At 29.2% G+C, this 13,568-nt stretch overlaps 1 protein-coding gene across 1 annotated transcript in view; it reads left to right on the top strand.

The window, feature by feature from the left end:
* The window catches only part of LOC107436158 (SAM and SH3 domain-containing protein 1), a 103,727-nt gene that overhangs the window by 52,315 nt on the left and 37,844 nt on the right, over nucleotides 1-13,568 (top strand). The window contains exon 4 of the mRNA XM_016047750.3: nucleotides 581-727. Coding sequence (XP_015903236.2) covers nucleotides 581-727 — 147 coding nt within the window. The remainder of the gene's footprint in view (nucleotides 1-580; nucleotides 728-13,568) is intronic.

Below are 13,568 nucleotides of genomic sequence, written 5' to 3'. Positions count from 1 at the left end.
AAAGATATTTATATATATATATATTTCGACACAATATAGACTCGAAATGCAATTTTGTTATAAAAAATTTAGCTTTAAGAACAAAACTAATTTTAGATTTGAAATCTCTGCACTTAAATTAGGCAATATCGAGTATTTGTATAAATGCAACAAAAAAATTACTCCTCGGTTTAATTTTTTAAAGTAGGAATATTAATACAAAGAAAATTAGTGCAGTTTTATTTTTGCAAAATTCATATAAAAATTTAGCAGAAATAATGTCCATAATAATGTCTTACTATGTTTTGCATTTACGATTTATTAATACAGTTAATTTCATTCACTCTTTTAATAGATTTTTTTTCCGAATATATTGTTAGATCTTAAAGTGAAACACATCATTATTTAGTACATATTTTATCCCTAAAAGGAGTTTCTCTCATGAAATAAACGATTACTTCAATGTTTCGTTTCTCGAATTCCAAAACAAATTTTGAACTAAACAATTCGGGACCCAAAATAATTAACATACCCGCAATTAAATAATTATAATCAAAAGAACCTTTCACTGAATCGCTAATTTCCCAATTTTCTTTCTTAGATAAGTACTGCGTAGACGCAACAGGAAAAAGGAAAGCAGGAATCGGAAAATTCTTTCGCCACCTGAGCAACGCCAAAACATCCCCCAGGCATGTTCCAAAGCCAATTGCTAAGGGTAACTCTCAAGTCGAAAAAACAGAAATCGATGGTGAGTAGTAACTTCCTTCTTATTTGGCAGACTGTCGATAAGATAGTCAATCAATGGTAGTTTCTTTGGAGTTTATCTATTTTAGCTTTTCACGAATATCTTACGTGTTCCAAACTCACTTTTTTGAGCTACTTTATTGAAAAGATTTATTTTTCAACATGTTTCAGTTTTTTATACTTATTATTGTTTTCCCTTTAGTTGACACCTTTCTCCATCAGTAATAAAATAAAAATAAAAATATTTTTAATTTTGATGCAATTTCGTTTAATATTATTCATTTTATATTTATTGTGAACTGAGAAAAATTACGTAGTTAAAACTACCAGAATATGGTAAAATGATACCGCAGAATATGGTACCGAGTAATTGTCTCTAAAGGAACGTTAAAAAGCTTGATAATTTTTACCGATGGGCTTTAGTAAAGATTTTGGTAAAATTAGCAAAGAAATATTGTTTATTTTATATTATTTATTATATTATTAAAGAAATATTGTTTATTTCTTATTTTATAATATGAAATATGTCAACAAATTTATGTCAACAAATAAATTACAACAATTTTATAGTGAAATCTTAGAGCTTGGCATAAAAATCACTTATTCAGTTAAATATAATTTTCAGTTTTGAATTTTTACTAAATGTGTGGTAATAAGAACTATAATTTTGAAAATCAGAATTTCTGATAAACCGTTAATATATGAATGGTTTAAATACCGTATATTTTGGTTTTATTATTAAAAATGTCTTTACGATGCAACATGGTTATTTTACCACAATTTCTTTCTCCGTGTGGTGTTTCAAGCCCTATTTTACTAAGTTAATATATAGTATGCGGCGAAAATATTTTTTTTTAACTTGGTGCAATTTTCTCCTCATATATTCTTTTTCATAATAATCATCGTGTTTTAAGCTTTTTTTTCAGAATTTCTATGTCGCACATATTGAAGAGATGTGATTCATAATCTTCATGCAAATTTGCTTCTTGTTATTTTCATATTCATTATTGGGCTTACAAATCTCTTTTTTAGAATTGCTATGTAATGCATATTGAAAAAATTTGTTTTTCTTCTCGATGAATTTTAGTCACTGTATTACTATTTTGTTTCTTATCTTGTATCAAATTCTCTTTTTTCGGATGACTATGCGGTACACGTAGAAAAGATTTGTTATTCATATTTTGTCTACATGTAATATAAGTTTTTTACAATTTTGCATGTTTCGCATGTTGTTTTGTTGTCAGCTTCAAATCTTTTTATCATTTGAAGCTGAAACTGTGATTTTAAGATAATTCTTTGGCAGAAAATCCAATTTTTGTTTTGAATTTTTGACTGTTGTTTATTTTTAAACAGTCTAACTCTGACATAATCATTTTTGATTTGAATCAACCAGATCGAGATAAAATGATTATAAAAATAATTTAAGTGATCCATTTTGACTGTTAAAATTTTAGGCAGTTAAATAAGAATTTGTCATGAGGTTGAAGAATTTTGTAATTTTTTATATAAAACAAGTTAGATTTTTAAAAGAGAAATATTTGTATTCAAAAAAATTTTCTTCCTTATCTTATTTCTTTTAATAATACTAATATAAAATATTATGCTGCATTCAAATGAGATAAGTTATGATATAAGTTATAGTACAATTAATAAAAGCTATTGACTTATCCGACATCGAACAATTCTATTACAGAAAAATTTTCACTTTTCCAGTTAAAATATTATCTGTAATTAGTAAATATTTATCGGAAAAATGTACACCGAAAAACTCAATGAAAGAACTAAAACAAATTAAAGTAAAATAATAAATTTATTATTTTTTGAAATAATTAAGTATATTACTTTTAAAATCTATTACTTTTCAAAAGTTTTTAATTATGTGTGCGTCATACATAGCTTAGTTAAAATTGGCTTTGAATATTTATAAAGCACACCCATTTAGTATTTAGTTAGTATTGAAAATATTTCCTTATAGGCTGAGAATACTAACAAATTAATTAAATTTATTTTGTTATTGATAAAGATAAGGAACAAAAATAAAGAAATTATAGTTTTATAAAATCACTTAACGTAAGAATGATAAAAGCAAATTAAATTCAGGGCCCTCAAGAACCAAAAGTAATAATTTTTGGGGGATTTTTTTAACTAAAAAAATAATTATAAGCAATTATTCTAACAAACTAACTTAGACAAATTAACGTAGGTACATTTTTATTTAAAATGAAACATAACACATAACATAAACATATTGAAAACTAAAGACTTAAGTGTTTTAAAATTTTTAAATTGTTTTCTCTTTTTTAAAAAAAATATCTTATGGAAAATTTGTAAATATTTTTTGTATACTAATTGTAAATTAAAGCAAAAAAAAAATCCAAAACAAAAAATAGGTTTTTAAGAATAATACACAGATGTGACTTGGATCTTCTTAAATTAACAATACAGTAATTTTATATATGGAAATAAACAGTTTCATCCAAAAGCAAATGTTGCAATTATGTAGAATAATTACTATTTTGAAGTGCCAATTTTTCATGTGTCCCTAATTAGGCTATTTTGTTTGCTTCAAGTAATCTAATCTTTTGACTTAAAGGCAAAATGCAACCCCTATGCTATATAATTAATGAATGCAGTTCTACATAATTACCATTACGCATCCTCTTATGCAATTCCCACATCAACGGAAATGTATTTCACGAAAACTGATTAAATACTTCCTGGTAAAGCATTCTAAACAACATATATCACTACACTTGTTGGCTATTTCTATTATTAAATAGCCAATAGGGAGCTAGTAATTTAACTTATTTCTCGAGTGTAAGTCCCAAACAATGTAACTTTAGAGTAATAAAGATATCAAATTTTTTATAAAATTCTTATACGTAAGAATAGTAATATTCATTTTAAAAAAGGCCATCTTTTTTTTTTGATTTTAAAAGCTATTTTGCAGGAAAAACTAAGTTATAAAATTATTATTGAAATTTTATTTTGCTTAATTTTTGATAAAAATAAAATATCTAAATAGCTGAATTTGCCAGTTTTATAAAGTCTAGCTATAATCATAAAATAAATAATATCAAATGTTAATATCTGCTAAAAATATAAACTCTTATTTTTAAAAAAATTCCTATTTTTGAATAGACAAAGTTCAATAATTATTATTTTGCAGTATGCTAAGTTACTTGAATAAAATATTTCAATATTAAATGGGGAATTGAAAATATGTGCTTATTTTTTTACCTATATGTCAAATGTTAGGTTGACTAACTAAATTGATTTAAGCTAAGTTAACTGAAATGTAGTTTAATATGTCACTGAATATTTTTATTATTTTTATTATTAATTTTCTATATTTATGAAGAAGAAATTTAAATAATGCAATACAATAGTGATATCAGAAAGTGACAAAAATGTGTCTCAATATTTAAAATTGCATAACAAGTCAAAAAATTAAAAAATAAAGCTTTAATAAAATATGCTTTTCCATCAACAATAATTTAGTTTTTATAAAAGACTCTTTTTACATATGAAACTATTTGCAAAAAAAATGTAAGAAATTTAAATAATGTAAATATTTTATTAAATTAGTACATCTATTTATTTTTCAACGATTGACTTTAATAAATAAAATAAACACTGTACATCGAAGTACTATTTAATTTTAAAGTTCCTTTTTGATTACATAGACTTTAAGTTCATGGTAAGATGTTTATAAATTTTTGAGGTTTTTCAAAAAATATTTCGATAATATTCGATATCGAAAATATTTTGATAATATTCGTTCTGTATTGAATATTATTTATCTTTGTCTATTATAAAATATCATTTAGGTGCTGGATTATTTATTAATAAACAATTTATGATTAATTGATTCGAAATAAAGCAATGAAATAAAATAAGTAATGCTTCTCATATTTTATTTATCAACAAAAACTTATGTAATTTGATCTCCAAGTAATCAAAATATGACATTTTAAAATAAAAAAAATAAGGCAATGAAATGATATCAAGTAGTGAAATAAAGGAAATATGAATTAGAAAAATATGCGTTAAGTTTGAAAATTCTCCTTTCTTTACTTTTAAATATAATTTATTACATTAAAATTTAATGACAATTTAAACTACTGTTTTTAATATAAATTTCAAGCATGACAAATTTATGAAATGATCATGAGAAACTCTTTTAAAAATCTGTAATTTTGAATTGAAAGTGAAATTCCTTTTTTTTATATTTTAGACACAACCAATGAAAAAAAATGAAATGTTAAAATTATTTATAAATAATAATTCATACAAGAAAATCATCAAGTCGATATAAATGATTAAATTCAAAGTTAAAAAAAATAAGTTTGAAATGACGTAGATACAGTTACTAAGCATAAATTGTTTCCTAACCTTAGTGTAAACAAACGACAAATAAGAAAAAAAATTGAAATGATTTCAAAATTCGTCATAGAGTGTGACAGATAAATGTTACTATTTCTGGTGCTGAGCTATTTTTCTAAGATCTCATTACTATATGATTCTTGGAAAAATATATTTTTATACACCTATAGCTGCAGCTCTTTTCCATTTCTAAACTCATGCTTAAAATAGTATTTACAATTCCGTATCTCTTCCAATGTCAAAACTTTTCGTGCCGTTGATTGGTCAGGAATCATAAAAGCAACTCAAATTGCCAAACAGAGTTCAAACGTGACTTAACATGCTAATTTCAACGGCCTGTTACATTTCGGAACATTTCGATTTTGGCGACACAAAAGCCATTGGAGAAACGCCGAGAACGCCAACGCTTTATCAATTCAAAGTGTCTAACATACCCATTTGTCAGAAAACTACCAGTGCAATTCGCGTGCTTCTGTAAAATTCAATGCCGTCGGTTACGTGACAACAAAACAGATTCGTTAGTATCATTCAAACGCTTTGATAGAAATCTCACGTTGTTGCAATTTTTAGAATCTGATATTTGCTACATTTGTGCCTCATAGTAGAATGATTCTTTTTTAAATAATTATTTCTGGCTTATTATAAGCATATGAGTTAATTTAATCGCCATTAGTACTTGATATGATGCTTGAAACTACTATTTTTAATGTAAATACAATATTGTTATGAAATAGATCGTTGTAACTAATATTAGTGGCTATTTTTATTGCCAAAAGTAGATGCTATAATTTCAAAATTTAACGCTAGAAAAGGTAACCCTGAATATAGTTGACCTTCTTCAAAAAAGAGATTAGAACAGTTAGACTTAATATAATCTTTAAAAAATTAATCTAGATGTCAGAAAGAGTTTAAAAGGTTTAAAAGATTTTAAACATTTGGAAGATAACATAAAAAACTTAAAGGAAGCATTTCTGTAAAAATAAAATAAAACTAGAGAGCACAGAATTTAATATACAAGTTTTAAATCAATACTCTACGGAATGTTTCGATGTAAGTTAGTTCTTAAATTATTTAAAAAAAACAAAGCTATATACTGATATGAAAAAGATATTGGTCTGATTCTTATAGTATTAACTGAAACATCTTTTTTAATAATAATATTTTCTTGAAAATTAAAAATCAGCTTAAAAAAATTAAATACTGTGTTTCTATTTTTTTCAATTTTAAAAAAATTTAGATTTAAATTTTAATTAGAAAAAAAATAGGTAAGAGAAATACACAAGAAAACCCCTTTTTTTAAAATGAACCAAAAGAAGTATTTTATTTATTTTATTTTATTATGTTCCTTCCGAATTTTTCCTTACATTTTTGCTTTATATGAAACGAATTTGGATAAAAAATTACTTTACAAAAATACCTTAAATGTTGAGAGGCATATCAAACCTCTTTTCAATATAGTCCTTAAAAAGAAAGTAAAAACAAATTTTGCTTACGCTGTTATTTATTAACAGCACTTTTATGAAATGGTATTATTTGCAGACCGGATCAGGAAAAGCCCGGAATAACATGGTTCGTAGGGCGTTGTGTTCATATCCAAGAGGTCGTGCGTTCAATCCCCGTCGGCCGAAGACTGCCATGCAGAAAATGGTGACAGGTGGACATTAAATTTGTCAGATTATAAATTCCTTCATGTACCCATAACAAATCAATATCTCTGAGGGTCCTGAATTAGAGATTTATCGTTCCCTGGTTCAGATCAAAATTGCGATCTGTGGATGCATGAATGTATGTATAAATGGGTCCGCCCTCTAAAAAATGTGTTGTGACGTACGCGTGTGTCAAAAGTCGAATTCTTGGCTATAGGTGGCGCCACCGGACAACAAGAGGAAGTGCACTCCCATTTTTTTACGGCATACTACAACAATAACATTTGTAGACCATTTCTTAATGAAATCCAATAAATAAAATTGCGCATCTTTTTTCACACCACTTAGAAATTAAAATTATTCCGTATTGATTTGGGTGATTTGCCATACAAATAAATAAATTATTTTAACTTTCGTCCTTCAAAATTTTCCCTCAACGACTTCTACTTTTTCTCACATATTTATCTTAAATATTTTTTGTCCTATTTGAGATGCATATGATTTCAATATAAATTACATGATTCATATTCTTAAAATTTAATAACGGATGTTACGGTTTAAATAATAAAAATATAGATAAATGAGATAATGCAGTTTCGCCCAAGGTTAGAGTCATGCGAAATAATATTGTTCAAAAACTTCCTCATGAAAAAGTATAGAGGCAAAGAATGAAAAAATAACTAAATATAAAATTTGAAAGACTTTTTGAATGCATCTTTAAAAGTTCCTGGAGCATTTTATACAGTAAACCCGGGAAGCATTATTTATTAAATGAAACTGAATTTTGATAACATGAAATAGATATAGAATTTGTTTTACTTAACAAAAGCTTAAAGTTTCGTGGTATTAGAAATCCATTTTAATAAAATTCAGCTATGGTTTCTTCAATATATTTATTGTTTCTATCCAAATGGATTTTAATTTTATATGGTTTTAAAGTAAGTATTATCTGATCTTTCAAATATGAATTAAAAAAAAGTACTTTGTGTATTTAATAGTAATAGTAAGAGGGATAATTTGTAGCAGAACTGAAGTTTAAAATTAATTTATAATGAAAATGTCTTTTTTCGAACTACACTATTGGCCATTAAAATTGCTACATCAGGAAGGAATGCAAATAACAGAATGATATTTATTGAATGGTATTTTGGGCACATAAATTTATAGTTGGAAGAACAGGATATTTGGATTAATAGATCCTGAGGAATCAGTACTCAGAGCAGCCTCCTCTGGCAGCAATCACAGCAGTTGTTCTCCTGAGCATCGAGTAGAACAGAGATTGGATAGAGATAGGAAGGGTAAAGCATTTCATGCAGCTTCAATATTATGCCACAATTCATCGGCCGTAGTGACTAAGAGTAATGGAGTGCCAGTCGTTCGGTAATCATTGACCAGACGTTTTCAATTGGTGAGAGATCAGGAGAACGTGCTGGTTAGGGCAACAGGTGAACATGTTCTGTGTCAAGTAAGGTCAGGACAGTGCGGACAACAGGCGGTTGTGCATTGTCCTTGAAGCGTAGCATTATGAAGACCTCGAAGATAAGGCCGAGAAACTGGCCCTAAGACATCAGAAACGTCTGCTGTTCAGAATCTGATGCTCAAATTGCCGGCCATTCGAGCAAAGAGGTGATCGAGACGTGTACCCAATGACACTCCATACCATTACTCCAGGTGATGGGCCAGTATGGCGATGTCAAACGCAAGCTGCCAATGGGCGTTCTCCACGATGCCTCGAAGCACAATGCGACCATCATGATGCTGTATACCAATTTTTCCCAAACTTATGACTTTCGTGTACCCTTTCTAAATTTTTCGTAACGCTGTGTACCACTAATAAAAAAATGAATGTATTTTTTACTATAAAAAAGTTTGCACAAAAGTTAAAAATCACAACTGGCTGTTGACACCACTAATTATTAACTGTTAACTCTACCACTAATTATTAACTGTTAGCAAATAGAAAAATACGTAATCGCAAATATTCATGGCTAGCTTTGTTTTAAAATAAAAAAAAATTAAATTTTCGTTTGATGCAAAATATTTTGCATAATAACGCGTACCCCCACTAAACTGTTGCCGTAACCCTGGGGGTACGCGTACCAAACTTTGGGAAACAGTGCTGTATACAGAACCTGGATTCGTCTGAAAAGATGACGTCATGCCATTCCGTTCGTCGTTGATCATGTCATTGGAAGCGCTCCTGTCAGTGATGCAGCGTCTGACAGTTCATGCTGCAAACGTTGACGAACGGTTCGTGCAGACATTTGTTGTCTTGCAAATGACCCCATTAGTTGACTCAAGGTTCGCTACGCAGCTGTACTATCCCTTATGGCAATGTGGTTAATAAGTCTGTCTTTTCGGCTGTTAGTGATGGGGGCTGCTGAGATCCGGCACGGCCTATCATATGGCCGTCATGAACCCATCGATTCCATATTCTGCTAACAGTCATGGGATCTCGACTTACGAGAGCAGCAATACTTCGGTATAAAAAACCGCAATCCCGGTAGGCCATAATTCGACCTCGATTAAACTCAGACACGTGATGGTAGGCATTTCTCCTTCTTACACGAGACATAACACAAACTTTTTAATTCAAAAACAATGCGCAAATTCAATTTCTGTATGAGAAACTTACTGTCAAATCTCTTTTTTTATGCACCTTGCAGTTGTCACTACCGCCGCCTGCTTTATATGAATGCACTGATAGGCTAAACATTTGCATACCACAACATGCTTAATCTATCCTCCAAATTTCACGTTCGTGGTGTGTTGCCTTCCTGGTGTAGAAATTTTAATGGCCAGTAGTGTAATAAGTTTACAAATTTAATACGGATATGACAATTGAGAGGGCAACTGCTATAAAAACAGAAGGAATATATATATATATATTTTTATTGCCAAAAGTAGATGCTATAATTTCAAAATTTAACGCTAGAAAAGGTAACCCTGAATATAGTTGACCTTCTTCAAAAAAGAGATTAGAACAGTTAGACTTAATATAATCTTTAAAAAATTAATCTAGATGTCAGAAAGAGTTTAAAAGGTTTAAAAGATTTTAAACATTTGGAAGATAACATAAAAAACTTAAAGGAAGCATTTCTGTAAAAATAAAATAAAACTAGAGAGCACAGAATTTAATATACAAGTTTTAAATCAATACTCTACGGAATGTTTCGATGTAAGTTAGTTCTTAAATTATTTAAAAAAAACAAAGCTATATACTGATATGAAAAAGATATTGGTCTGATTCTTATAGTATTAACTGAAACATCTTTTTTAATAATAATATTTTCTTGAAAATTAAAAATCAGCTTAAAAAAATTAAATACTGTGTTTCTATTTTTTTCAATTTTAAAAAAATTTAGATTTAAATTTTAATTAGAAAAAAAATAGGTAAGAGAAATACACAAGAAAACCCCTTTTTTTAAAATGAACCAAAAGAAGTATTTTATTTATTTTATTTTATTATGTTCCTTCCGAATTTTTCCTTACATTTTTGCTTTATATGAAACGAATTTGGATAAAAAATTACTTTACAAAAATACCTTAAATGTTGAGAGGCATATCAAACCTCTTTTCAATATAGTCCTTAAAAAGAAAGTAAAAACAAATTTTGCTTACGCTGTTATTTATTAACAGCACTTTTATGAAATGGTATTATTTGCAGACCGGATCAGGAAAAGCCCGGAATAACATGGTTCGTAGGGCGTTGTGTTCATATCCAAGAGGTCGTGCGTTCAATCCCCGTCGGCCGAAGACTGCCATGCAGAAAATGGTGACAGGTGGACATTAAATTTGTCAGATTATAAATTCCTTCATGTACCCATAACAAATCAATATCTCTGAGGGTCCTGAATTAGAGATTTATCGTTCCCTGGTTCAGATCAAAATTGCGATCTGTGGATGCATGAATGTATGTATAAATGGGTCCGCCCTCTAAAAAATGTGTTGTGACGTACGCGTGTGTCAAAAGTCGAATTCTTGGCTATAGGTGGCGCCACCGGACAACAAGAGGAAGTGCACTCCCATTTTTTTACGGCATACTACAACAATAACATTTGTAGACCATTTCTTAATGAAATCCAATAAATAAAATTGCGCATCTTTTTTCACANTATATATATTGAATAAATTATGTGAAGATTGCGCATTTCTAAAAATTTCTGAAGCATTTCTCGTCGAACGTTTGAAGTAAAAATAAAATAACTAAATTAAAGAATAAAGAATTATGTTTTTTGGATAACTTTTCTTATCGTTTATAATAGTCTTTCTTAAAAACCAGAATTTATCTTAATTTATTAAATTAAGGCAGTGGTTCCTGAACTTTTTTGTCTCGCAGACCCCTTGCCATGTTTTTCCGTTTAGGATAGACCCCCTGCTTTCCTGATATTGATTTTTTGTAAATTCATCAACTTAAAATGTATTTTTGATATCTGGTATAGTACCACTCACTGTGAAAGATTTAAATTTCTAACTGTAGTGAAGTGCAGTGTGAAAAAAACGCATGTTAATTTTATACATTTATTAATTAAATTCAAACTAATTTAATTTATGTGTTAATGGAATAAAATAATTCCACTATAAAACCCGTACTCCGGTACTAATATTATAATAGCGGAAATAAGTTTGTATACAAAACCGTAGTAGTGTATTGTCGGTTTGTTTATTATGTTTTCACGTAAAAACTATGCTACCTTGTGCGCAGATAAAGTTGGAAGTCCAGCTAGCTAAAGAGTTGACACAGGTTAGGCTACAGTTTGCCCCGGAAAAATGCTTTTTTGCTGCAAAATAAAACCTTACACGCAGAGAAAATAAAAACGTAAGCGGGCAGAGCTGCAGGCAACTGCTAGCTTATAATAATTCACTTTCATATATCAAAAAATAATCCTAATAACTTAAATTTTAATAAAATTTTTATTTCATAGCTACTTTTATAAATTATGTAGAATGTAGATAGATGTATGTCTTTATATTATAAGGGAGTATAATGTAAGTAAATAGGTACTATCAGTGTATGTTGATTATTCCATTCATGAAATGCCAAAATTAAAAGTAAAGTCACGACCTGCTCTTATGAGATCCACTATCGTTGACCCCCATTTTCATTTCATGGACCCCCAATTTTTTTCCCTTGACATGAACCCCCAATTCTTTTTTCACTTGACATGGACCCTTTGCTGGTTGTCGTCTACTCCTGGAGGTCGATACAGACCACTTTGGGGATCACTGATTTAAAGCATATGCAATCTTCAAGAAATAATTCATGATCTTAAATATTTCATTCTGCACATTTTATAAGCTTCGTTGATCAGCCGACCAAATTTTGGATTTACGACTACCAATGTTCAACACGGTAGCCTTGTAAGTTTGAACCCAATTCAGAAGACAAGGGAGCTCCTGGAACAAGCATTGAGAGAAATTTGCCTTTGTGAAAGAATTTTTGATGGGACTAGCCCGCATTTGCGTTACAGGGAAGAAAACCACGGAAACATCTTACTGTTAGCCTGACGAAAGCCCATGATCAGTCTACAACTGAGGATATTTTACGTCAGCACTGTGGTCAGTACAATCCGGGTGCATATCGGCCAACCATCGCTGGTATTCGAACCCGGACGAACACTCTCTCCTCTGAGTCACTCTGACTTTCATTCTATATTATGTAGTTTCAAAATAAATATTTGTCTTTTTTTGGTTAGTATACCGATGCTAATGATTTTTTTTATAAGGCTGGGGAGGATTCTTTCAAAAAATGCTAAATCGCTTAGAGTTTTAACACCGAAAAAATTAGCAACCGCTAAACTATTCTACCGTATTGCTTTGTTCACTAAATTTGACTAAAAGTAATTATTAAGTAATTATCGACAATGACTGAAAGAAATTATTAAAGTAATTATCGACAATGACTGAAAATAATTATTAAAGTAATTATCGAGAATAACATGCTATTCATACATTTAGATCATGCGAATAATTTTTTTTCTATAATCAATTAATACTGAGTTCAACAGCTAATTCTTTAAATGATTATTATTTTTTGCGTCAACTGACACTTTATACATGAATTATGCTTTTTTAAATTGCTGTTTTTATATTGAAAAATTTAAAAAAATGTTTACCACTTAGAAATAATATGGAAACATGTTTATAGACTTTAATTACTTAATTGATGGATGATAAGTCGTAGGCTGAAAGAAATTTCCTCCATTTTGAGAAGCAACAGTACTTTGTTGCACTTAAAGCAAATTAGAAAAATCTTCCGTACTTATAAATAAGCATGATCTTTTGTTGACTTATTACAATCAGCCTATATACATGTGGGCAAATTAAGAAATACACGGAGAACTTCTCAAGCAGACTGAATTTTTTTTAATTATATATTTAAATAAACGGAAATAAATCTATTTACAATAAAACTTCTGTACTCTTTGAATTTACTATAAACTGCTTGAAAGAAATAATTATAATTGAGAAAGGAATCATAAATTTATAATTAGTCTAATTGTGTGTGAACTCAGTGCAACAAGCTTAAAATGTGCTGAGCTGTGTGGAAAATAATGAGGAGGTTTTCAATTACTGTGATGCATTGAAAAATGATTGCGGCTGTTTACGAAGAGCCGTATTATCCATTTGGTCCGTAAACTTGTTCTATCGTTTACTAACAATGTATACAATATGTATTTAATTATTGTCATACAAGCCTCGGTAGCTCAGGAAATAGAGCATTTTCCATCCAAAGAGATGACCATGGTTCGAATCCTAGTGATGACAGGGTGATATGAATTTTGCTCCCGGCTCGCACAGACCACAGTGCTG

Source organism: Parasteatoda tepidariorum, chromosome 5 (assembly GCF_043381705.1).
Source record: "Parasteatoda tepidariorum isolate YZ-2023 chromosome 5, CAS_Ptep_4.0, whole genome shotgun sequence".
In the NCBI taxonomy this organism is placed as follows: domain Eukaryota; kingdom Metazoa; phylum Arthropoda; class Arachnida; order Araneae; family Theridiidae; genus Parasteatoda; species Parasteatoda tepidariorum.
This window is presented reverse-complemented; position numbering and strand designations above follow the sequence as displayed.